Here is a 26,776-nt window from a genome sequence, read left to right as displayed (position 1 = left end):
CTGCAGTGCTGAGAATGACCCACCACCCAAACAGTACCTGCTCTGTGAGGGTCCATGTGGTTCACTTAGCCATTTTCTCCTGTTTCTGAAAGTTGGCTTATGAGAAATGAATGAGATTTTCTCACTTGGTCTCTGGCTCATCGACATCTCTCCGTGCAGAAGGAGAACTCACGCTATTGTCCTTCATCACCAGAACGTCTTGCAGTGAGACGCTGATGTCAGTCTCCTCTTTTCTCCTGAGGAGGTTCAGGAGAAACACTTCAGAAGTCAGTCATCCTTCAATAATAAAATATTGAGACAGTCTTAAGAGAGAACTTGTAAGTTCTTTGGAAAAATTTGTCCGTTGTGGTGTAAAAAACCCAGCCTGAGTCCAAAAGGAGCTTTGCCTGAAACCGCTGGACAAAACAGTTTTTATGATAATGAAGGAAATATGAAACATAGAAATCAAGACAGAAAAATCAGGCTACGTATGGAAAGTTTAAGAAAAGTGAAATAAAATGAAAAAGTAGGCTTGAGAGCCTTTAGGGCTCCATCACCCCAGTGAACCGGAGTGTGGACTCGGGTTCGATCTTTCTCCCAACTCCCAAGACAATGAGTTCCTGCTTATCTCTCCAAGTCCCAATTTATATGTTATAACAACCCTGCGTATCTGAAGTGACCTTCACCCAATCAGCATCGCCAGAGAGACGAGCGCTCACTGTCAGGGCCTGCAGAGATGAACGACCCGGCCGCACACTCTGCAAACAAACACTGTAATACACCTCAGAACATCGTGACACCTGAGTTTATACTAACTACAGCTGAAGATGAAGTGTAATCAATTGAGGTGAAAAGTGTGTGTGTGTGTGTGTGTGATGGGCAGACTTAGTGGGTGGGTGGGGTGTGTGTAATTAAATGGTTTAGAAGTGAACAGAGCGGTTCTGAGCGGTTTGGTGTGAAACGTTCTGTTCTAGATAAACTGACCGAGTCAGAGCTGTTCACAGTGGTGGTGATGGGAACCAGACGTCCCTCTAAAAGCTCCTCACAGTGGTGGTGATGGGAACCAGACGTCCCTCTAAAAGCTCCTCACAGAAAGTTCCAACATGAGCTGGTTCTGAATTCACTGCCTGATGACTGAGACGCTGTTTTATGAGAGTTTAGAGAACTTCAACTCCATTCATGGTGGAGGGAGACATGCAGGGCGCTGTGCGGCAAAATAGTCCCCAAAGAAAACTCATTATTCCAGATTTTCCACTATTTTCCATCATCAACATTCCATATAAGCTCAGAAGACTCGTGTAGGTTCTCTGGTGGTTCTGGATGGTAAATAAAGTGTCTATATCTGTGTTGTAGTCATGGCGACGCCTGGTTCCCATCACCACCACCACCAAACCGCTCTATTCATCTGTATTTATTCAGTGGTTGAGATGATGATTCAGGCACTTAATGACAGACATTTAAAACAATTGGTGGAATTCCCCTTTAAAGCTAAACGTCCGAGATAAAGGTGGAAAAGTGGAATGGGGAGGGAGGGAGGAGGATCAGAGTTCAGCTCATTTTTAGAGGAGTGTCCTGTTTTAAAGTCCCTGCCATGTTACAGAAGGCAAGGAAAGCAGTAGAAAGCAAGCTGAGGTGGGAGATGTCAGAAAAACACCACAGGGTTTGGAAATGTTTTGGTGGCTGACATTCAAATCAGCAAAGAGACCAGGGTTGGGTCACTGGCAGCTGTGTGGAAGGAGAGGAATGAGGCGAATTAGCTTGTGACTAACACCACAAACACATACGGTGACGTTATCCTGGTTAATGATTCGCAGGAATTTTCATAACCAGCCTCTGTTTACATCAGAAAGACACAGTGTTCACCTGCAGGACAGTCCATCTTATCAGCTCCACTGACCGTATAGCTTCACTCTGTAGTTCTACAGTTACAGACTGTAGTCCATCTGTTTCTCTGATACTCTGTTACCCTGTTCTTCAGTGGGCAGGACCCCCATGGACCCTCACAGAGCAGGTACTGTTTGGGTGGTGGGTCATTCTCAGCACTGCAGTAACACTGACGTGGTGGTGGTGTGTTAGTGTGTGTTGTGCTGGTGCGAGTGGATCAGACACAGCAGCGCTGCTGGAGTTTTTAAACACTGTGTCCACTCACTGTCCACTCTATTAGACACTACTACCTCGTAGATGTAAAGTCAGAGATGACAGCTCATCTGCTGCTGCACAGTTTGTGTTGGTCATCCTCTAGACCAGGAGTGTCGAACTGGATCCAGAAAGGGCCGGTGTGGGTGCAGGTTTTCATTCCAACCAAGCAGAAGCCACACCTGATAGTCTAAAGCCAGGATCAACTAATTAACCAGGTGGAATCAGGTGTGGCTTCTGCTTGACACCCCTGCTCTAGACCTTCATCAGTGGTCACAGGACGCTACTGGCTGGTGGACTATTCTCAGTCCAGCAGCGACACTGAGGTGTTTAAACCAGTATATAAATAAAGTATCAGATATGTGCTCTGACAGGTGGGTGAACACACAGTACTATACATGTAATACATATTTCTGATGCATGGATTATAGATGTGATGTCACTGAAAGTTTTTTTAAACCTAAAAAAGTTTGTATACATGAGTAATTTATACCATCCATATGTAAATAAAGTTTTCTATCATATACACTATATTTCCAAAAGTATTCGCTCATCTGGCTTCACACACATGAACTTGAGTGACGTCCCGTTCTTAATCCATAGGGTTTAATATGATGTCGGCCCACCCTTTGCAGCTATAACAGCTTCAGCTCTTCTGGGAAGGCTTTCCACAAGGGTTAGGAGTGTTTATGGGAATTTTTGACCGTTCTTCCAGAAGCACATTTGTGAGGTCAGACACTGATGTTGGGCGAGAAGGCCTGGCTCACAGTCTCCACTCTAATTCATCCCAAAGGTGTTCTATGGGGTTGAGGTCAGGACTCTGTGCAGGCCAGTCAAGTTCTTCCACACCAAACTGGCTCATCCACGTCTTTATGGACCTGCTTTGTGCACTGGTGCGCAGTCATGTTGGAACAGGAAAGGGCCGTCCCCAAACTGTTCCCACAAAGTTGGGAGCATGAAATTGTCCAAAATCTCTTGGTGCTGAAGCTTTAAGAGTTCCTTTCACTGGAACTAAGGGGCTGAGCCCAACTCCTGAAAACCACCCCACACCATGATCCCCCCTCCACCAAACTTTACACTCACAATGCAGTCAGACAAGTACCGTCTCCTGGCAACTGCCAAACCCAGACTCGTCCATCGGATTTCCAGACGGAGAAGCGTGATTGGTCACTCCAGAGAACTCGTCTCCACTGCTCTAGAGTCCAGTGGCGGCGCTTTACACCACTGCATTCCACGCTTTGCGTTGCGCTTGGTGATGTAAGGCTTGGGTGCAGCTGCTCGGCCATGGAAACCCATTCCATGAAGCTCTCTACGCTGTTCTTGAGCTGATCTGAAGGCCACATGAAGTTTGGAGGTCTGTAGTGATCGACTCTGCAGAAAGTCGGTGACCTCTGCGCACTATGCCCCTCAGCATCCGCTGACCGCTCTGTCATTTTACGTGGCCGACCACTTCGTGGCTGAGCTGCTGTCGTTCCCAATCGCTTCCACTTTGTTATAATCCCACTGACAGTGGACTGTGGAATATTTAGTAGTGAGGAAATTTCACGACTGGACTTGCTGCACAGGTGGCGTCCGATCACGGCACCACGCTGGAATTCACTGAGCTCCTGAGAGCGACCCATTCTTTCACTAATGTCTGTAGAAGCAGTCTGCAGGCCTAGGGGCTCGGCTTTATACACCTGTGGCCATGGAAGTGACTGGAACACCTGAATTCAGTGATTGGATGGGGGAGTGAAAACTTTTGGAAATATAGTGCGTGTGAAATTAGTTTTTTTGTCATACATCAGAATTCTGTGATGAGGTTAAATTAAAACTGACATTCCTGTAAATAACAGATAAAAGACTTTAATTGGACTTTAATTGGGCTGTTAATGTACATTTGCTTCCAGTTTGCGTCTGTCAAATGTTTCTAGATAGAACCAAAAAGGGATTTGCTGAAATGTCACGTGGGTCTATCTGTCAAAACCGAAGTCTTTAAAAAAAGATATTAAAATACGTCCAGCGACTCTAAACTTGCGGTTTAAGGACTTTATTTCTGATTATGATGGATTTTTACCGAATTTTTAACGCTTTCTGTTTTAAAATATTAAAAAGGCGATGTATTTTTAACCTTTTTTTGACCAATCAAATTTCGATGATTACCCTCTTTCGACCCGCCCACCGCTGGTGTAACCAATCAGCGGAGGGAAAGCCAAGTTACGCGGTTTCCGCTTTCTTCGAGAGACCACGCGCTGCTGCTGTTGCTGGAGCTCGTGCGGAGTGCGGAGGCGTGCGGCGCGAGGACGGTGCGGCGCGTTTGTTTGTTTATTTATTTATTTGTTTGTTTCTCGGTTCGGTTCGGTTCTGAGGGTTCGGCGAGGCGTCATGCCGACAGTGAGGTGAGCCACTCACCCGGAGTGACAGGGCGCGCGCGTCTGTGTGTATGTAGCTATAAGTGCGTATGTTAGTGTGTGTGTGTGTGTGTGTGTCAATGTATGAGTGTGTGTGCATGTATGAGTGTGTGTGCATGTGTTTATAGGCATAAGTGTGTGAGTGTGTGTGTGTTAATGTATGAGTGTGTGTGTGTGTGTGTGTTAATGTATGAGTGTGTGTGTGTGTGTGTGTGTTAATGTATGAGTGTGTATGTTTCTATGTATAATAGAATAAGCCATGTACCTGTGTGTGTGTGTGTGTGTGTGTGTGTGTGTTTGTAGGTATAAGTGTGTGTGTGTGTGTTAATGTGAGAGTGTGTATGTTTCTATGTATAATAGAATAAGCCATGTACCTGTGTGTGTGTGTGTGTGTGTGTGTTAATATATGAGTGTGTGTGTGTGTGTGTGTGTTTGTAGGCATAAGTGTGTGGGTGTGTTAATGTATGAGTGTATGCATGTGTTTATAGGCATAGGCGTGTGTGTATCTGTATATGTTTTTTTTCCTTCTGTTTAAAAAGACCTTTTAAGAGTTAGTGAATTATTGATCAGCTAGACCAGGTATTGGGTGTTAAATACACATAGAAATGATTGAACAAACACATTAACATGCAATAAATCACTGCATATTATATTAATGTTATTTGTTTACATTCTGTTATTGGAATGTTTATCATTTTTTATATTTATGTATTTTATATTTTGTGCTTGTCCTACATTTGTGTGTGTGTGTGTATATATATGTGTATATATATGGGTATGTGTGTGAGTGTGTACATACAAAAGGCTTTGGTCAGCACTTTGCCATGTGCTCCCCACGCCAGACCCCATTGAAACCGGACACTCTCTCACACACACACACACACACACACACACACACACACACACACACACACACACGCACAGTGTTAGAGTAACTAGTTCCATTTGCTTCTGTAACATTTTGGTGGATTTGTCCTTTGCTGCGTCTCCAGGCACTTTATTAATGAAAGTAATGTCGTTTTCACACTTTAGTGATGGATCACACTGAATGTATTACAGGCAAATTAAAATAATTAATAAAATTGAGTGTTTATATTAATTAATCCTGCAGAACTGAATGAAAAAAAAACAAGACAAATATAATAAAACTCCAGAACTGCCGAGACCCATCGGAGACATGAGTGGGCGTGGCCTAATATTCTGATGAGCTGTGCTGATTGACATCCCTCACTGGAACACACAGCCTGCAGAACCAAACAGCTTGAGAAACGAGATAAACTCTTAAAATGGTTCTTTAAGGGTTCAAAAGGTTCTATATAGAACCTATAGTGCTGCACATGGTTATATGTGGTATCTTTTTTAAAAGGGTTCTAAACTGCACCCAAAAGGGTTCCTCTGTTGTAACAACGCTCTTGAATGGTTCTTCAGTGTTCTTTAGTAAACAAATTGGTACTATATAGAACCATTGAACACTCTAGGAACCCTGTGCAATGATTAAATTGTTCTTTAGATGGATGGAGATTGTGCTGTATGTGGTTCTGTGTAGAACCTTTTTGATGGAGTTCTATATAACACCAAAAATGGTTCTTCTACTTTAACAGCAATATTAAAAGTGGTGCTTCAAGGGTTCTTTAGTAAAGAAAATGGTACTCTATAGAACCACTGAACACTCAGAGAACCCTGTGCAAAAATGAAAAGGTTCTTCAGATGGATGGAGAATGTGCTGTAGATTGTTCTATGTAGAACCTTTTTGAAAAGGGTTCTACGTAGCACCAAAAATGGTTCTTCCAGTGTCACGGTGCCAAAATATTTCTATATAGAACCGCCAGTAGCACGTTCATGCACAGTTTCCATCATTCTAAAGAACCCTTTCACAATGCAAAGAACCCTAATATCATGCAAAGGGTTCTTTGAGTGTCCATGGTTCTATATAGAACCATTTTCTCTGCCTAAGAACCCTTTAAACACCATCTGTTTTACACCATGTGTTGGTTTAAATCACACGTCGATGTTTCCAGTGGACCGTCTCCTCCTTTATAACGACTCTGATGTAACAGCGACTGTTTGTGCTGGTTGAACGTTCCCGTTCAGGAAGGGAGACCAGTACCAATGTAGGAAGCAGCCACTGCTGACCAGTTAAACCATAAACAAAACATTACAGAACCATCAGGAACCAAAACGCTTCACGGTTTCTGTGTCTCTTGTCAGCAGGAATACGTTCAAAAACTAAAGGCCGTTTAAGCCTAAAGCTCAATATTCCGCTCAGCGTTCACACAAAGCCGCGTATTCAGGGCAGGTTGACTGAGCTGTATGTCTACGTTACCCGTAGCTTATCCAGGCTAAATAAGCTGTAGTTCCCGTTATATTTAGTCTCTATATGCGTCCAAACCAAAGACTGTTTTAGCCTAAAGCTTAAAATAGAATAAATTTATTACATATTTAATATAAACCCACATAAAACGACTGAGATGTTGATTCATCTAAAACTCGCCAAGAAAAACCAAAAGAAGTGTCGACGAATGCACTGAATGCTGCGGTGCGTGAGCCTGCGGTGCGTGAGCCTGCGTGCGCGAATGTGTCGGCGCGGGCCTGCATGACCGAGTGAGCCTGCGTGACCGAGCCTGCGTGACCGAGCCTGCGTGACCGAGCCTGCGTGACCAAGCCTGCGCCTCGGGCTGAATGATTTCAGAACAGCGTCCCAGAAAGCAGCTACGGAAATCTGCTACGTGTCCGAACTGCAGCGGTGCAGGCATGCGACCTGCAGCAACACAGCTCGGTCTAAACAGCCGATTCATGCAACTTCTACGTCGGTCCAACTCGACGTTCGTCATAGTTTCACGCTGCTGAGACTCAAACATTTAGGCTGAAGTTTCTGTACCAGAATTATTAGAGACTCATCCAAACCCGTCGGTGTTTGAAGAGATTTGGAAAGAAATGTCCGAACGCAGCCGCAGGAGAACGAGGCTGCAGCGTCAAACAGCCGTTAAAAGTCTGAAAGCAAAGTTTAAATAATCCGACGGTATGAACCGAAGAAGTGACCGCGCCCTTTTTACGGCCCGAGCACATTCTGGGTGATGAGCCCAGCGGACAGTCAGTGAAGCTTCATGATGCTCCTGTGATGCTGGTGAAGATGAAGCTGATCCTCTGGAAGTGGCTGGTGTTTGTTGGCAGTCGTGATTGTTTACCTCTGGATGAGCCGCGTGACGCAGCGTGACGCTGTTCTTTTGAGCCTGTGGCTCAGTTTTGAAGCTGACCTGACGCGTGTAGGTCACATTTAAGATAATGTGAACAGCCAAACAAACAGTGTTTGTGTATATTGTGTTTCATCTCGCTCCCCCTCTCTCTCCCCCTCTCCCCCTTTCTCTCTCGCTCTCTCTCTCAGTCAGAATGCTCTGTTTGGAATGGGGAATCCCTTGTTGGATATCTCTGCTGTTGTGGACAAAGATTTTCTGGACAAGTAAGTAAACTAGTAACTGAATTTCACAAACCCTTAAACATCACTGACCCTGTCCAAGCCTGTTCTGGGAAGGTTGGTGGCGAGGGTTGGTGAGGGTTGGCGGGAGACTTGGCAGGGAAGGTTGGCGGGGATGGTTGGCGTCGAGGATTGGCGGGGGGGGTGGTTGGCGGGGAAGGTTGGCGGGAGACTTGGCGGGGAGGGTTGGTGGGAAAAGGTTGGCGGGGAGGGTTGGTGGGAAAGGTTGGCGGGAGACTTGGCGGGGAGGGTTGGTGGGAAAGGTTGGCGGGAGACTTGGCAGTGAAGGGTGGCGGGAAGGTTGGCGGGGAAGGTTGGCAGGAGACTTGGCAGGGAAGGCTGGCGGGAAGGTTGGCGGGGACGGTTGGCGTCGAGGATTGGCGGGGGGGGGGTTGGCGGGAGACTTGGTGGGGAAGGTTGGCGGGGAAGGTTGGTGGGAAAGGTTGGCTGGAGACTTGGCAGTGAAGGGTGGTGGGAAGGTTGGCGGGAGACTTGGCAGGGAAGGTTGGCGGGGACGGTTGGCGTCGAGGATTGGCAGGGGGGGGGGGGGGGGGGCGTTGGCGGGAGACTTGGCAGTGAAGGGTGGCAGGAAGGTTGGCGGGAGACTTGGCAGGGAAGGCTGGCGGGAAGGTTGGTGGGGACGGTTGGCGTCGAGGATTGGCGGGGGGGGGTTGGCGGGAGACTTGGTGGGGAAGGTTGGAGGGAGACTTGGCAGGGAAGGTTGGAGGGAGACTTGGCAGGGAAGGCTGGCGGGGGGGTTGGCGTTGAGGATTGGTGGGGGGGGTTGGCGGGAGACTTGGCGGGGAGGGTTGGCAGGGAAGGTTGGCGGGAGACTTGGCGGGGAAGGTTGTTGAGAAGGCGGGAAGGTTGGTGGCGAGGGTTGGTGGGAGACTTGGCTGGGAGGGTTGGTGGGGAAGGCTGCTGGGAGGGTTGGCGGGAGACTTGGCGGGGCAGGTTGGCAGGGAAGGTTGGCGGCGACGTGGCGGGGAAGGCTGGCGGGAATGTTGGTGGCGAGGGTTTGGTGGGAGACTTGGCTGGGAGGGTTGGCGGGAGTCTTGGCGGGGATGGCTGCTGGGAGGGTTGGCGGGGAAGGCTGGCGGGAGGGTTGGCGGGGAAGGTTGGTGGCGAGGGTTGGTGGGAGACTTGGCTGGGAGGGTTGGCGGGGAAGGCTGCTGGGAGGGTTGGCGAGAGACTTGGCGGGGAAGGCTGGCGGGAGGGTTGGCGGGGAGGGTTGGTGGGGAAGGCTGGCGGGGCAGGTTGGCGGGAGACTTGGCGGTGAGGGTTGGCGGGAGACTTGGCGGGGAAGGCTGGCGGGAGGGTTGGCGGGGAAGGTTGGCCGGAGACTTGGTGAGACGGCCCTTAAATATCAAATATGACTGAGGCAGAAATTTCATTTCAAGAGATTTTGAGATTTAATTTGATCTTTATATATTAAAAGCCTAAGCCTCATGTTCAGTATAAGCAGGTATTAAATCATTATTGATCATTTTTGCTTGTCTGTGTCTGTGCAGGTACGGCCTGAAGCCCAACGATCAGATCCTCGCTGAGGAAAAGCACAAAGCTCTGTGAGTCTCTGATGCTGCATTACAGGGATGAGTCCAGTCCCATTTCTCCTTTTTACCTCTACCCCTTGTTACACTCCTGTAGATTAAATGCTGCCGTCGGTTACCCGTATAAACCCAGATAAAAATAACTTTGTCATATTTGCTAAAGCTCGCTGAAGCCTGTCAGTGGGACAGATTTCGTGAGACAGATAATCTGTGAAAATATCAGACTCCTCTGGCTCCACCCAGTGCTCCTCCTGCCAGTCCCCCCTCTCCCAGGCATGATCTCATCTGGTCAAGTTCAATATCTTCAGTGAGCGGCTTCATGAAATGCAAAGGCCTTATATCCGAGGGTTTCTGTTGTGGCCTCCCTATTTGGGACCAAATTTCTGGCTTTGCACGAACGTAACTAGAGATGAAAGACGGCTAAAATGACTCTCCTTACTTCGGAAGAGACAAACGCTCCACGACAAAGTCGATAAAACGGCTGTGATCCTTATACAGTTTCCCCTCTAGTCGTCCCCCTAACGGAGCTGCAAACCACGTCGTGTTTCGACAGACGTGACTCTGAGTTTGCTGGTGCATTTAGTTCAGAGTTCAGCTCCAGTCCTGAAAGCCCTGCACTGTGGTCTCCTGGTTAAAATACCTTATTATTAGATGATTAATCCCTCATTGAGCTGAACGAGGTGTGAACAGCAGAGAGAAACACTAAACTATACAGCGCAGTGGCTCCAAACCCGGAGTGAAAACACCTGAATTAAAGATCTGGTTCTTCTCAGCTTCTGTGGCGTTTTGTCAGTGAATCATGAAAGGTATCATGCAGCACAGCGGCTCAGGCTCAGTCCTTCAGGTAAACCAGCCACGGAGCGCCAGCCATGCAAATGCCACATTAACGCTTCCAGACGAGGAAATTACGGTCAGTCTCTGACAGACATCGCATGAATGTTTGTAGCATTAATGCAAAACACACATTTTTCTAAGTTGTTCTGGCTGCTGCAGATCAATCAGATCTCTAAAATGAGAGATGCTCTTCCAGCAAGCCGATTGACTTGCTTCAGTGAGCCTTCGCAAGCTTTCCACTTTAGCTTTTACAAGGGTTCTGTTTGTATTATTTTGAAATAATCAATCACCATTCCCAGAAAATAAGACTATTTTGGGAAAATCAGACATAATTTTAGACAATAAGCCAGGGCTTCAACCATCTGGAGAGCTGTTATTTTGGTGGAGCAGTTAAATCTCTAGAATGGAAGCTGTTATTTTGGCAATCAGTCGTCGTTTCAAGAACATAAACCATTATTTAGATGTGAACTTTAAAACTCCCGAGTAAACAAGTCATTACTTCAGCGTAATCAGATAATGTCAAAATAATGAGAAAATAAATCTTCCCAACTTTTCATCAAAATCTTAAGAAAAGAAGCTGTTGTTTTGACAGGAAGTCGTCAATTGGAGTGTTTCTCCTCTGTCTGGCAGGAATGGGATTCCAGATGAACGCCCTCTGGCGATTCTTGTTTAAATGTCTCAGCAGAACTTTAAGGCATTTTCATTCATCTCCTTCTCAAAGTGACGCTTTTGTATTACAGGAGGCTTATAAAATTACATGAAATATACATAAATATGAGTATATACATACAAACATCGCTGTTGTCAGAAGAAAACCTTGTATGTCCATTTTTGTCGTGTTTCAGCTCTTGTTGTAGTTTGAAAACACCTGTTGCCCTTTATGTTGTGTATGTTTCATGAAGAATGGACCAAAGGAAACAGTCCAAAATGACTTGGGCGGTGGGGGGGATGTCTGGTTCCATTGACTTCCATTAAAATTAAAGCAGATTTTTTTCCTTCTCCTGGAAAGTTCCCATTCTGAAGATACGAGATGTTCTTCCGACAACAGCGACATGCATATAAATATACATCTGCTCACAGTTTTTTCCACTGGAGGTCAAATTTGTGCTTGAATAAAAATGAGGCGTTTATGTTGCCCTCTAATGAAGGTGGGGGTGCGTTAGCTCCGTTTGCTGTGGACTCTAATCCTCCACTGCAGCGTGTCCCTATAAACACATCATAAACACATCCTGCTCTGTCTTTGGCCGGGGAAGCTTGTGAGGTGGGAGATGCGAGTGGGCGCTGGTGTGAATGCGAGATTGTGATTGTGTAGAATTCCACTCTGAATCATCAGGCATTGACTTCTTCAGACCAGGTCTCAGTTACAGATACAGAAATGACTAAACTCTATTTTTTAAAAATAAAATTCTCACTTATAGGTTTTATTTATGCTTAAACCCCAAGTACTGTAGTAATACAGCGTTCCCTCGTTTATCACAGGGTCTTACGTTCCAGGACCACCCTGTATACCCTAGGGACGCTATATTTATTTAAGTATTTATAGACTATCCCTCCCCTACACCTTTACGCTACATAAACCTTTCCCATTCCCTTAATAACCATTCCCACATTGTTGTGTGCATGTATTGTACTTTCACACTTACTGTAAAATGTTTTGAATTCCTAAACCTACGTAGGTACATAGTAGACAAATAATCACCTCAGTGGTCTGATTAAATGATAATACATACAATACAGTAATAATAATAATACAGTAATAATAATAGTAATACTGTAATAATAATATAATACAAACACTAATAATAGTAGACAAAGCGACAAAATCTCTCTCTCTCTCTCTCTCTCTCTCTCTCTCTCTCTCTCTCTCTCTCTCTCTCTCTCTCTCTCCTTCTCCCTCTCCCTCTCTCTGTCTCTCTCTCCCTCTCCCTCTCTCTCCCTCTCTCTCCCTCTCTCTCTCTCTCTCTCTCTGTCTCTCTCTCTCTGTCTCTCTCTCTCTGTCTCTCTCTCTCTGTCTCTCTCTCTCTCTCTCTCTGTCTCTCTCTCTCTGTCTCTCTCTCTCTCTCTCTCTCTCTCTCTCTGTCTCTCTCTCTCTCTCTCTCTCTCTCTCTCTCTCTCTCCCCCCCCCCCCCCCCCCCCCCAACGTAAAAAATTTTATATGGGTACTCCCCATTGTACAGCTGCAGCCTGGACGTGTTGCCTGTAGTAAATACTAATTGTAGATCGATGATGTATATGTACACTGATGATGATGATGATGAATGGTAAGAAGAGCTTACTGGCCTTCTTGAGGCACCACTTCGTCAGCTGCTCAGTGGAGACGACAGTTTGGGAATTTAGTGTCGTCTCGTCTTCAGAGTCGGACCAAATCGGCTGTCGGTCAGATGTGGTCTTAACAGCGTCCGTTTTCTGTTTGTGGCGAAGTGAGAAGTAAAAACGTTCAGATGGCTCGAGCGTCTCCTACAGCTGCCAGAGTGGTTGCTTAGCAACGGTGTCTCAGCGACGTGATGCAGTGTTTGTGAGAAACCATACCAGCACTGTTGTATAAGACGCAGTATTTGTGGATGTGGTTTGACAGTTTCATGAGAATGGCCCAACTGTCCACAGTTAAAGATGCAAACCTCGGACATGTTATTCGGGCCAGAGGGCGGAGACGCTGTGTACTGTGTGTGTTTCATCAAGCCGTCACTGTAACTGTGCTCGTTCAGGCTGTTTCTCATGTGCCAGGCCTGTGACAACAGGAAGCATTTAAATCACACAGGAAGTCCTGAGTCAGCACTGAAATTCTCTGCATGCCAACTGTCTTCATGCAGCGCTTGTGGCCTCAGAGCCTCGGCTGTGTGTTGAAAGACTGTGGTCACGTTGGCAGGTGTGCTGTTAGCGCTTGGTTTCGTGCAGCACCTGATTGATGATGCGACTGCTTTTTAAGTGATTAGTTCACCTTCGCAGGGCTTCGTCACGATCACAGGTTGCAGGGCTGACAGGTCTGCTGTCCTTATCGGCAGGGCTTAACGATCAATCGTGTTTATATCGAAATTGCAATTTTATTTTTTATTTTTTAAAATTACAGCCGACATGATCAAAAACATTTTAAGTGGGGAAGTTTTAACCTAATAACGCAGAGCTTGTGCGCTGCCTGTTGGTGATTTAGACCATTCAGAGGCAACCAAACATCCATGTGTTGTGACATCACAACCACAGCTTACAGGCTGACTGACATACTGCACTCAGGGGTCGAGCCTCAATGCAGAAAAATCGGATAATCTCATCTTTTTGGTAAAAAATAAATAACTAATTAGTCAAAAAAAATCACAGATATTTTCCCCCGAATCGATCGGCCCTACTTATTATGCTGAGATGCTGAAGTGCCTTTGATGTGCTTTTGAGTTTTAATAATAGTTTAGATTTGTGAGATTTACTACCATGTGTTTAGAATACAGGACATTCAGAATAGAGTGAAGGTCGTGCACTACAGCAGCATGAGTCTGCGTATCGCTGCTGTCGGAACAAAACCTCGTATCTCCGTTTTTGACGTTTTTCAGTTTTTGGCATGATTTGAAAAGGCCTGTTGTTCTTTACATTGTGTGTAAATTTCGGGATGAATGGACCAAAAGAAATTACACAAATTGGCTTGAAAAGACGTCTGGTTCCATTGACTTTTAATGCAAGTCAAGCAAGTTTTTGCCTTCTCCTATAAAGTTACCGTTCTGAAGATCCGAGGTTTCGTTCCGACAGCAGCGGTGTAAAGATATAACCATAAATAGACGCACAGAGGGGGCAAAAAGGAGGTAAGAAGGCTTTCTAATAATAAAGAACAGCATCAAAGAGTACCAACGGGGACTAAGGACTAAGGTAGAGTGTACAGGTGGACGATATGGCATTAGTACATGGTGATACATGTGGCGCTGCGTTTAAAAACATCCCTCAGAAGTGACGGTTTTGACACTGAGGTTTCGTTCAGTAATTAACATTCTGGACTGCACACCTAAACAGAAATAATCATAATAATAATTATATTCTCCGCAGTGAAACCTGTTCTTTTAGTACTAATGATATCTGTAATATGCTGAATAATGTGTAATTCAGCCTGATTATTGGTTGTTATTATTATTATTATTATTATTACTGTAGCCTGTTTTTATTCTCCTCACATATTAATTCAGTTTTAACACAAAAAATCAAATTTTTTTTTGTGGCTTTGAAGTAGGTTTTTTAAAAATGAGGACAATGTGTTTACATTTGTGATGGTGTCAAATTTATGTCCACATCTCCTCCTAAGCTTGGAATGAATCAGGAATTTCGCTGGTATTTATTTATTTATTTATAGATTTCTACATAATTTAGTGATTGAGAAGTCAGTCAGTTAATCAACTGATTAATCATCAGCTGTTAAATGAATTGTCGCCTATTTTGATAATCAGTTAATTGGTTTGAGTATTTCAGATTCTCAAGTTGAGTTTTTTTTATTATTAATCTCTATTTTATTTATTTATTTATTTTTAAATCTCCTCTGTGACAGTAAACTGAATATCTTTGTGTGGACAAAAGACATTTGAGGACGTCATCTTGTGCTTTAGGGAACACTAACGTCACCACTTTCCGCCGTTGTCTAGGCTGAACAGCTCATCGATTAATTGAGAAAATAACAGATTAATCAACAATCGATTAATGAGAACAATCGCTAGGTGCAGCTGTAGTTCATTGTAGAGACTTTCTTTACAGTGGTGGTGATGGGAACCAGGCGTCGCCATGACTACAACACAGATATAGACCCTTTATTTATCATCCAGAACCACCAGAGAACCTACACGAGTCTTCTGAGCTTATATGGAATGTTGATGATGGAAAACAGTGGAAAATCTGGAATAATGAGTTTTCTTTGGGGACTATTTTGCCGCACAGCGCCCTGCATGTCTCCCTCCACCATGAATGGAGTTGAAGTTCTCTAAACTCTCATAAAACAGCGTCTCAGTCATCAGGCAGTGAATTCAGAACCAGTTCATGTAGGAACTTTCTGTAGGAGCTTTTAGAGGGGGACGTCTGGTTCCCATCACCACCACTGTGAGGAGCTTTTAGAGGGGGACGTCTGGTTCCCATCACCACCACTGTGAACGGTTCTGACTCCGTAAGATTATCTAGAACGGAGCGTTTCACACCAAACCGCTCAGAACCGCTCAGTTTAGATATAAATCAGAAGACTTGTAAGACCCTGTGCTGCCACCTGCTGGCTCATTAATATTACTGAATATTAAGGTTCACAGATTGACCGTGTGCAGCGGTGGCGCCGGTTAAATTAAGTGTCCATCAGGTTATTAAACTATAAGAAGTTTTGACTGTGTGGTTATTAAAATTAGAGCATGTTATAACAAATGTGGCCTCAATCTCGGACCAGTTCACTTCTTTAATAAGAAATAACTGTTTACGACTAATGAGGCATATTAAATATCGACCTGAGAGAATATGGGTCGGTGTGGTTGAGGAAGTTTGAGGGACGGCCCATTGGGCTCATCTGGGTTGTTCTGGAAGTGTGAGAGCTGTGTGGCTGAGGGGTCCAGCGACGTTCGCCTGTTTTAATGAGCTACGGTCACTGTGATTGTTCTTGTTTGTTTGTTTCAGGTTTGAGGAGATTGTGAAGAAGAGTAAAGTTGAGTATCATGCAGGCGGCTCCACTCAGAACTCGGTCAAAATCGCACAGGTTTGTTTCTGTTTCTCTCGCACTTACAGCCTCAACAGGGAAGCGTAATGTTTAATGTGCTCACCCTTTACTCTCGTGCACCTCCCTCCACTTTAACTCTTCCATCCTTCCCATCTTGAGTCCATTGAGTTACAGCTGGGTCCTCCCAACAAAAGCTGCTCGTGAAGAAGCTGCAGAGGTGGTTTCTTATCAAACACTCACACAAGCAGCTTCTCAATCTCGCCTCAGCTGCCTCGCACATTTCTCTGTTGCCTACGTTAAACTACAGAGAAAATGGGGCTCCTAACAACCACCTGTTAATGTTTATATCACCTAGGATTAGGGTTAAACGGATATCCCTTCATCAGCCCTCACATCCTGATCCATGCACTGGAAGACCTGCTACCTGCCCCAGTAACTTGTGTAATAGTAGCTGGCAGTTCACAACCTCGGTGTGTTTAACTGTGCCGTTCTGACCTGTGTGTGTGTGTGTGTGTGTGTGTGGTCATCTCTCCACAGTGGATGATCCAGGAGCCCCATAAGGTGGCCACGTTTTTCGGCTGTATAGGGAAGGACCACTTTGGTGAGATTTTGAAGCAGAAGGCTGCGGAGGCTCATGTGGATGCACATTATTACGAACAGACTGAGGAGCCCACAGGAACCTGTGCTGCCTGCATTACTGGAGACAACAGGTCAGAAATTGCTCTCACACCCCTAGACCCCCTGTCCACTTTATCAGAAACCCCTTCCTCGTGGCTCCACCTTGCAGTTAGAGTCGGTAGCTCATTTGTTGATGCCCAGTTTGTTAGTCATCATAGGTGATCAGTGGAAGTACAAAGCAAGTGTTTTTAATAAAGTGGCCAGTGAGTGGGAAGGACAAGGTAGGTGTTTCTAATAAAGTGGCCAGTGAGTGGAAGCACAAGGTAGGTGTTTCTAATAAAGTGGCCAGTGAGTGGAAACACAAGGTAGGTGTTTCTAATAAAGTGGCCAGTGAGTGTATAGACATTGCGCATATATATAACGAAGTGTTGAATTTGTGTCTGTGTGCAGGTCTTTAATTGCAAACCTCGCAGCTGCAAATTGCTACAAAAAGGAGAAGCACCTGGACCTGGACAAGAACTGGAGCTTGGTGGAGAAAGCTCAGGTTTACTACATCGCTGTGAGTGAAATTAGGGATCCGTCATTTTCAGATTTTTTTTGTAAGTTTAAAAAAGAAATGTAAATTAGAATTTTTTACATTCAGATTGGCTTCTCTGTAATTTACATTCTCATATTGAAGAGCCATGAAGTGTCTGAACTCTGAGCTCCACCAGGGGGCACTGTAGGTCCTTGGTCAGAGTCAATTTCTGATTTGTTCAGCCCAAAAAAGGAAAGAAAGATAAAATACAACAGCTGGATATTTTTGATGAACGCCTTACAGATTTGCTGGGTTAATTTTAGCTCCTGTAATTTGAGTGATTGCCGATGATATCGGTCATTTTAATCCAGTGTGAATCTCCCATCTTAGTGGTTTCTACAAGTGTCCTAACGAAATAATCATTTAATTAATTAATTAATTCCGGAACAAAGAAGAGCCGTATTCGAGCTGCCCTGTAATGAATTTGTGGAATTTGACGGGTCGAATCGTACAGAATAAAGTGTCTGTTACCTCAGATGTCTTAGATCGAAAGATCGTAGCCTGGACGTTCGCTTCAGCGATTAGAATGAAATGAATCCAAACAAAAAACAAAAGCGAATTCCCAAATTAAACCGGATAGAACCGGGTCAGGCCCGTAAAGTGGGCTTGTTTAACTTACCGAAATCGAGAGACCCTCACATATTTATATCACCCATCTGATTAAAAGCCATCACCAAAAGTATTTTAGATTACAGTGGTGAGGGACGAAGGGGCTGTGCCTCATCAGCGGGTCGGCTCGTCTCCCGCTCAGCAGAAACAGAGGTGCTGTTGTTTATTAGCAGGTTTTATTTAATCACCGTGAGGTCGATTTGAGCTGGACTGCTCAACCCAGCAGACGTGTATTAACAAATCCTGGTAATAAACACTGACACCTAACTGGTAAAGTAGAGCTTGGAGCAGTCCTATAATAATAATCATAATAATAATAATAATAATCATAATAATAGTAATCTATGTTTACAGGAGGTCCTCGGGTTACGTCAATCTCCCATATACTATATAAAGCCTTGTTTCGACTTGAGTGGTTTTGCGTCGTAAACGTCGTAAACGCAAGCTTCGTGTGCGGGAACTAGTCGGTGTGCGCGGCGGAAGAATACGCCGTGACGCGGCTGTGGATCGAGGAAGACGGCGTCCCCCCAGTCGCATTGTACTCTCCCGAGCGTAAGGCAGACTCTTCTGATGGCAGTGCATCGAAGAAGAGGAAGGCCATCACCATGGAAGTGAGATTAGATCTCGTTAAGCGGTCCGATAAGGGGAAACGGCGACAAACACTGGCCGGTCGCTCGGACCGAGTCGTTCGACTGTCGCTACGATTATAAAAGATAAAGACCTACTGTTTTTATTACTGTTTCATTTCATTACTAGATGTATTTTATTTTTCCTTAATGTGTTTTTTGATAATTATGCAGGGTACTGTGTTACGATAGGACAAGTGCTTACAGTGTTTGTGTACAGTACACCGATCGGTTTACAACGCGACGTAGGAACGGATCACCGTGGTAACCCGAGGACCTCCTGTTTATAGTCAATTTCAGACATTAAAAATTCCATCCCAAATTCCAGCACAGTAGGACAGCAGCTGCAGGTGAAGTGCTTCACAACACAAAACAAATAGAACCAAAAAAATGAAAGGATGGAGGAAGGAGAGGGGAAAAATGAAAATGCAATAAAAAATTAAAACAGCAGAATAAAAATCCTCAAGTGAAAACAGTTCAGCCTAATGCTGTTCCGTCTGGTCCGTCTCTGGTTTTGTTTTTTGCATTTTAATCTGAGCATTAAAGCGAAACATCCAGGCTATGATGCTTCGATCCAGCTGTCTGACGTAATTTTGGGAAAATCACACAGATCAGATATTTTATCCTGTACGAATTGGCCAGTTAACCTACCCAACCTGTTCCACCTACAGTCAAGCTGTAGACTGAAGTGCAGTTAATAATACGTACGCTAGGAGTTGCACAGACCACTAACCGGGTCAAGACTGGTGCCTGGTGTTCAGTGAAACATGGTGGCGGCAGTATCAGCACACAGGAGGATCCACCAAGCAGTTTTTTGATACACACACCATAGTTGAACTAATCGTAGGTTATAAGAGATTTAACCAGTTGAAAAATTATTATTATTATTATTATTATTAGCCACAGATAACCCTTTAAAAGTGCAGACACTTGTCCTGTATAAAGTATGAACTCTGTGTGTGTGTGTGTGTGTGTGTGTGTGTGTGTGTGTGTGTTGTAGGGTTTCTTCCTGACCGTATCTCCAGACTCCATCCTGAAAGTGGCCAAACACGCATGTGAACACAACAAGATCTTCGGCCTGAACCTCTCCGCCCCCTTCATCAGCCAGTTCTTCAAGGAGCCGCTCATGAAGGTCATGCCCTACGTCGATATCCTGTTCGGCAACGAGACGGTATGTGGGTGTGATGCTCCGCTCGAGACGTTCTGTTCCCTCCACAGAGATCCTTTACAAATCTGTTCATTTCTGCCAAACAAATTCCATCGCAGGTTCCAGCAGAACCGAACAGCAGCTACAGAGACACGGGCTCCAGTGTAATCAGGTCGGCTTGGTGTGCCGTTGTAAAGTCTGAGAACGTTATTAACCCATTAGGCTTTAATCGACTCGTTAGTGCTGGTCAGGAGGGCCAGGAATCGTCTTTAGAAACAGCCGGCTGGTGATGATTCCTGAGTGTAATAAATCCTCTGACTCTTAAATCGACAACCATGAAATTGGCTGTGAATCTGAAAATGAAGCTGGTAGATGCCTTTAAAGCAGGAGAGGCAATAAAAAAACCCATCCAGCTCTGTGGGTCCAGTTCTCAGGTTCCAGTGTTGAAACCGTTATTACACAATTACAGTTAAGATTTCATCCCACTTCCGCAGAAATTCGGAATCATTTGTCCCGCTTCCGTCTGCAACTGAAACATTTTGTCCCGCTCCCACCCGCACATTTACATCGAGGCGAACTGACATCCGATATCTGAGAGAGTCTATTCGCAGACACATTCATCTCTGTTGTAGTCGTGGCAGTCGTGGTCGTCGGCCTCACTGCGAGTAACTTCACTATGTTATGTTATTTATTCCCAGTAAACACACAGCAGGAATTCAACCACAGCGGCTATTTGTGGTGTTTTGCTGGCCAGCTGTGGCCGCTGGACTGAAGGCTCAACACTGTACGTGTGTTTTGTGCTTTGCAGCTGTTTAGAATGACTTAATTTATTTAAATTGTTTTGCCATCATCATTTTCTATTGTTTACATGATTTAATGATCGTTCTACTTTGCTGAGGCTATTCATTCGTTTGCGGTATGTCTCTTTATGCCTGCTTCGTCCCTCTCGGTTAAGAGGAACTGTGGAAGTGAATGCAAGATCTGGAAAACCAAGCCCCAGTCCCATTTCACCCCTTGCGCCTACCGCTTAGCCCTATCCCTCCGTTTTGCATGTTGACGTCTAGGGGTAGGGTGCCCTGATTCTTGTTGATAGAAGGGTGGGGTGAAGTGTTGGGGCTACAAGACCCTCTAAACAAAGTTATGACAGAAAAAAGAAACAGCAAGCTGGCTGAACAAGAGGCCAAAGAAACCCACAAATGTGAGGATTTTCTCTGTTAAAAATACAACCACTGTTGTTTTATCTTCGTTTAAAATCATGTATTATGGTCCTTTCCTTCGTCATAAGCATAAAAACATCTCAGTAGTAGCTGATGTCTCAGTAACTTTCCCGTTCCACCTTAAATAGTCCAGCAGTTCTGACGCCTGAAGCGCCAGACTGTAACTGCTGCTCCATTTAAGGTGGAACGGGAAAATTCTCAAGAATCTGGAGAACCTCTGACTTCAGCTTCATATCACTGAAGAATTAGGGGGGGTGATAATAAATAACTGCCCCCCTCTTTGAAGGCGTATGATCCCTAAATGTAACTAAAGCCCAGCAGTGAGGAGCTGAACTTTCCCCTCCTCTGCTGTCCCTGCAGACGGGCAGGGTCGCCTACAGAGCGGCGCTAGTAGCTGTTAATGAAGTGATGCTCTTTTATTAGAGGGGCTCATTTCAGAGGAACATCTCAACCACTGCCCTGTAGCTCAGGAACAAGGGGCAACACTCCAAAACAAGGGGTAGGGGTAAAAAGGAGAAATGGGAAAGGCGCCCAGGAAATCTCTCAGGTAGAGCTGCTCAGACCGTTTTTCTCATCTGGATAAAACCTGCTGGTATTTTGAGGAAGTTTCCCAAACCTGACCTGTACCCACAACGTTGAATCCCGAGTGGTAGCACCATCAATCCATCCCACTACGGTTTAGACCCAGAGCTCGTCTGGATGCTGATGCCGAACTACAAAATGACTGCGCTCATCTGTTGTTCCGCTGTTGTTTTGTCGTCGTTTGTTTCTCTCAAAATGAAAACATCACCACATTGATGGTAAAATCATGGAGAAAGGCTGATGAAGGGATGAAAAGGGAAATCTTTCAGGAATCTGGTTCTTCATGATTCTCAGGTGGATCATCAGCTTGATCTCTGAACTGCTGTTCTTGTGCTGTTTCCGCAGGAGGCGGCTATGTTTGGGAAAGAGCAGGGTTTTGAGGTGAGTACACGCCTAAAGGCTTACAGACGGAGATGTCTCTCCCCCAAGCCCACAGCAGAACTACCCTAAACGAGTTCTCACCTCGTCCTGTCGTCTCTGTGTGCTTGTAGACAGACGACATAGAGGAGATTGCGCGGAAGGTCCAGCTCCTCCCCAAAGTGAATAAGAACAGAAAGAGGATCGTGGTGTTCACTCAGGGCAAAGAGGACACGGTAGCGACTGTAGGTATGTGTCTCTCACACTCTCTCCCTCTTACTCTTATTGTCCAGTCAAAGCAGCCAATCAGAAAAATTATTCAGAATTTTACAATTATTTAGGACATTAGATCATCCACTTTCATAAAGAAAGAGAACGTTAAAGGAAAGTAAGTGAGAAAAACTTAAAAGCTCCAGAGAAAACGAGGCTCCTAACAACCACCTGGAAGAGCTGGTCGACCCCAAACCTGCCCCCATCAGATAAACAGCACTGAAAGCTTTGATCTCTGAGAGAGAGGAGAAGATCAAGCTGCTTCAGATCTGAAAACATCCACAGGGGCTTCTGTCCATCCTTCCACTGTGAGAAGACCACTCAGCGCTGTGGGTCTGAAAGGACGTGTAGCTGATCAAGAAGAACCTCACTGAGAAAAGGAGACGGACACATCAAACAAAGAAGCTGATGGACTGACCTCCCCAGAGTCCAGACCTCAGCACCACTGAATGGGTTTGATCATTAACCAGCTTCTCAGACTGAGCTTTGGAGGTGTGTCTGCAGGTTCTCTGAGGAGCTGAATCTCCTGGATTTGTACTTGATGGCTGTTTTGACTGGAAGTTAGGTAGTGAATGGTGGTCTCTGACTTTTGCGCAGTGCTGTATCCACTCTAAGGGAACTCCAAGCCTGATTCACCTACAAAGGAAAAAAACATGAGCTTATAATGGAAGTAAATGGAAACTGAAAATTCCAAGTGATTTTGGACGGTTCATTCATTGTGAGATGCTTACATGATATAAAGGGCAGCTGATGTCTTCAAATTATGTAAACAAAAATGTCAAAAATTTAGATGATCTAGACAAATCTGGCGTATCATTCTGACCACCTCCTCGTTTCTGTGCTCACTGTCCACTTTATCAGCTCCACTGACCGTATAGCTGCACTCTGTAGTTCTACAGTTACAGACTGTAGTCCATCTGTTTCTCTGATACTCTGTTACCCTGTTCTTCAGTGGTCAGGACCCCCATGGACCCTCACAGAGCAGGTACTGTTTGGGTGGTGGATCATTCTCAGCAGTGTTAGTGTGTGTTGTGCTGGTGTGAGTGGATCAGACACAGATGCTGCTGTACAGTGAGTGTAGAATCAAGGAGGTGGTTTATTGTTATGACTGATGGGTGTGTTATATATGAACATGAACGAGGAGCGAGTGAAATGTAACTTTATTTATTTTATCTCACTCTTTCTTCTCTTTTCCCTCTCGCTCTGTCGTTCTCCCAGGTGATAAGGTGACGAGGTTTCCTGTGATTGATATTGATCAGAATGACATCGTGGACACTAACGGAGCAGGAGACGCGTTTGTAGGAGGTACGTTATTTGATGCGTTATTAACTGAACTGTTCTCACGAAGATTAAATCAGTGGGGTTGAATTACGGGACTTTAGAAAAGGGTTCTACTGACAGAGCTCGCGCTTCTCCTGTTAACAGGTTTCGCAGGAAGGTGTGTGAATCCTGTAAAACTCTCTGAGATCTTTCACAGTTAGAAAGTCCTCTGTGTAGAAATGTGGTGCCTTTTTCTCTGGGAATGTGTTTTGCACAAGAGCTCCATAGGAATCCATTCATTTTGGACTCACTGAGGAGCGCCTTCTACTGTGTGACCACCCCAGAGACATGAATGAGTAGCAGGTCTCCTCACTAGACATCAGCAGTCATTCATCCAAGTGTGCGGTCAGATCTGGTTGTGCGCATGTTTCACTGACCGTTTGGTGTGTGAGTTTAGTCGTAGTAGTTCAGTAGCCCAAGCCAAACTGTCAGTGTTCTCTAAAATACCAATAAAACATAAATAACAATTATACTAATAACTTTGGCAACGCAGTTCAAGTGAATGCGCCTATATTTACACACATCTGATATAAACAAATGCTAAACTGTGAGTGGATCAGACACAGCACTGCAGTAACACTGACGTGGTGGTGGTGTGTTAGTGTGTGTTGTGCTGGTCCGAGTGGATCAGACACAGCAGTGCTGCTGGAGTTTTTAAACACCTCAGTATCGCTGCTGGACTGAGAACAGTCCACCAACCAAAAATATCCAGCCGACAGCGTCCTGTGGGCAGCGTCCTGCGGGCAGCGTCCTGTGGGCAGCGTCCTGTGACCACTGATGAAGGACTAGAGGATGACCAACACAAACTGTGCAGCAGCAGATGAGCTGTCGTCTCTGACTTTACATCTACAAGGTGGACCAACAAGGTAGGAGTGTCTAATAGAGTGGACAGTGAGTGGACACAGGGTTTAAACACTCCAGCAGCACTGCTGTGTCTGATCCACTCGTACCAGCGCAACACACCATCACCATGTCAGTTTTACTGCAGTGCTGAGAATGACCCACCACCCACACAGTACCTGCTCTGTGAGGGTCCATGGGGCTGATAAAGTGGACAGTGAGCGTAGAAACGAGGAGGTGGTCAGAATGTTCTGCCTGACCGGGGTGTGTGTGTGTGTGTGTGTGTGTGTGTGTGTGTGTGTGTGTGTGTGTGTGTGTGTGTGTGTGTGTGTGTGTGTGTGTGTGTGTGTGTGTGTGTGTGTGTGTGTGTGTTACAGGGTTCCTGTCAGAGCTGGTTCAGGAGGAATCTTTGGAACAGTGCATTCGTGCGGGTCACTATGCGGCCAACATCATCATCCAGCGCTCCGGATGCACCTTCCCCGAAAAACCGGACTTTAATTAACACTCGTCTTCTCTCCAACTCGGTGTCCTTCCATCTCCCTTGTTCTCTCTCTTAAATTCCCTGACCAGATGCCTGCGCGCGACTCGTGTGCCTCTGTGTTTGTTTACAGTTCCTTTGAGGGCATTTCTTAAATACAGTCACTTGAACTCGTTTTTGACTGAGCAAGATTGGGAGCGTCTCTCTCTCTCTCGCTCTCTTTCTTTCTCTCTCTCTCTCTTTCTTTCTCTCTCTCTCTCTCTCTCTCTCTCTCTCTCTCTCTCTCTCTCTCTCTCTCTCTCTCTCTCGCTCTCTCGCTCTCTCGCTCTCTCGCTCTCTCGCTCTCTCTCGCTCTCTCTCTCTCGCTCTCTCGCTCTCGCTCTCACTCTCTCGCTCTCTCTCTCTCTCGCTCTCGCTCTCGCTCTTTCTTTCTCTCTCTCTCTCGCTCTCGCTCTTTCGCTCTCGCTCTGTTTCTTTCTTTCTTTCTTTCTCTTTCTCGCTCTTTCTCGCTCTTGCTCTTTTGCGCTCTCTCTCTCTCTCTCTCTCTCTCTCTCTCTCTCTCTCTCTCTCTCTCTCTCTCTCTCTCTCTCTCTCTCTCTCTCTCTGTCGCTCTCTTTTTCTTTCTTTCTTTCTTTATTTCTCTCTCTGTGTCTCTCACCCGCTCACTCGCTCTTTTTATTTCTCTCCTATATCAGCTCTGGACTCTGATTTTATTAAAACATTTTTAAAATAATAAAAATGGCGATGCAAACCCACAGGACCCACAGTCATAAAGAAAGGGCTTTATTAAAATACTCATAATAATAATAAATACTTTAAGTAATCGTCCCAATCTGAGGTCAAAGCGATAGTTTAGTAAAGAAATATCAAGTTTACACATTTTACAGCAAATCGGCCGACATGACTGCTGCTTTAGTTTTGCAGTGAAGCTACGAGGCTAATGTAGCTAATAAATAATGGAAACTCACACCAGAGCCGGTTTCTGAGGAGCCTGGCTGCTTCCTATTTCCCCCATTATATCAACAGTAGCGCTGCTGAACAGCAGAGGGCGCCTGCAAGCGGGTCCTCAATGAATGGGGGTGAATGGAGCTCAACGGCTAAAAATGAAGTTAAAATAGTTTCTAATCACTCGGCCAGAACTTTCATTTCAGACAGTAGTAGGACAAATTTCACTAAAACAGCAGAGAAATCTCACCTGTGTGTTTCCTTTATTCTACAGTAAACGGGTTTCGGGCAGCAGGAGGCGGGGCTTTACTGCTAGAGCAGGATGATTGATGGCCGAGCGGAGCAGCTCATTGGCTGTTCGCGCTCTCTGACGTCATAAACGCACACGAGGCGCCGTTTAAACTCCTATAACTCGAGTTTAAAAGCTCTTAAATAAAACAGCGGTGTTAAAATGTTTTACGCTGTTCAGGAAATGAAGGAATTCTAAACTAGGATTTGGGTCAAATGCTCCATATTAACCCAGTCATTTTGGACTCGCTCAGCAGCGCCCCCTAGCGCTCGAGACGCCTGGAAGACGACGCAGGGTGGGAATTCTCTCTACAGGCTAGCACCATGCTGACTGCACTCACAGGCTTATGTGGACACTGACTGTTATCTGTACAGATGGACAAAAGCAGGACGAAACCTGTGGAATTGAGACTTTGGTCAATTTTGATGCTGATGAGCTTCCTTTGTTTGTTAGAGATCAACCTTGAAGCTCAGGGCAGAACTAAAAGAGCCTGGCAAGTCTTGTAAATTCGATTTTTCTCCAAATTATTCCTGAAAAATGGTAAAAACAGGATCCATAGTATTAAAGTGATTTAATCCAATATACACCTTATTGAGTTTTCCTTCAGACAGAGTGGATCTTCCCAAACAGGGTTTTTCCGGCCTGGTGTCGCCCGGCGGCCGCAGTAAACCCACGCATCGCCGGTGTTTGAGTGTTTTGGCGTGAACGCGTTTTAAAGTTTTGGAATATTACAGACCAAGTGATGTAACTGAACTGGAGTGTGTGAAAGACGTTTTCCTCACTATTAACTTCCACGTTATTTTGTGTTTTCAGGTTTATTTCCTTACGATACACCAAACTCTTCAAACGCACAACTTTTTAAATATGCATAGTGATGTAGGGAGGGG

The 26,776-nt window shown here is 45.2% G+C and overlaps 1 protein-coding gene across 2 annotated transcripts; it reads left to right on the top strand.

Annotated features, from left to right (window-relative positions):
- The first annotated feature begins 4,328 nt into the window (after window positions 1-4,328).
- adkb (adenosine kinase b) lies at window positions 4,329-24,831 on the top strand. 2 transcript variants are annotated; one of them, XM_017723887.2, is made up of 11 exons: window positions 4,329-4,493; window positions 7,892-7,962; window positions 9,489-9,542; window positions 15,975-16,053; window positions 16,552-16,724; window positions 17,083-17,191; window positions 19,445-19,615; window positions 21,736-21,771; window positions 21,882-21,996; window positions 23,236-23,322; window positions 24,555-24,831. In XM_017723887.2, the coding sequence occupies exons 2-11, from the start codon at window positions 7,907-7,909 to the stop codon at window positions 24,677-24,679; spliced, it is 1,005 nt and encodes a 334-aa protein (XP_017579376.1). In that variant the 5' UTR covers window positions 4,329-4,493; window positions 7,892-7,906; the 3' UTR covers window positions 24,680-24,831. The 2 variants fall into 2 exon arrangements, with proteins under 2 accessions (XP_017579376.1, XP_017579375.1); XM_017723886.2 differs by having other exon boundaries at window positions 4,343-4,493; window positions 7,888-7,962.
- The last annotated feature ends 1,945 nt before the right edge of the window (window positions 24,832-26,776 follow it).

This window comes from Pygocentrus nattereri, chromosome 13, assembly GCF_015220715.1.
Source record: "Pygocentrus nattereri isolate fPygNat1 chromosome 13, fPygNat1.pri, whole genome shotgun sequence".
Taxonomy (NCBI): domain Eukaryota; kingdom Metazoa; phylum Chordata; class Actinopteri; order Characiformes; family Serrasalmidae; genus Pygocentrus; species Pygocentrus nattereri.
The sequence above is the reverse complement of the archived record's forward strand: the minus strand, read 5'-3'. Positions and strand labels throughout refer to the sequence as shown.

Coding starts and splice junctions, on each gene's coding strand:
- adkb (XM_017723886.2), top strand. Junction 17,192..19,444: donor CTCAGGTTTACTACATCGCT/GTGAGTGAAATT, acceptor TGTGTGTTGTAG/GGTTTCTTCCTGACCGTATC. Junction 21,997..23,235: donor GGACACGGTAGCGACTGTAG/GTATGTGTCTCT, acceptor TCGTTCTCCCAG/GTGATAAGGTGACGAGGTTT.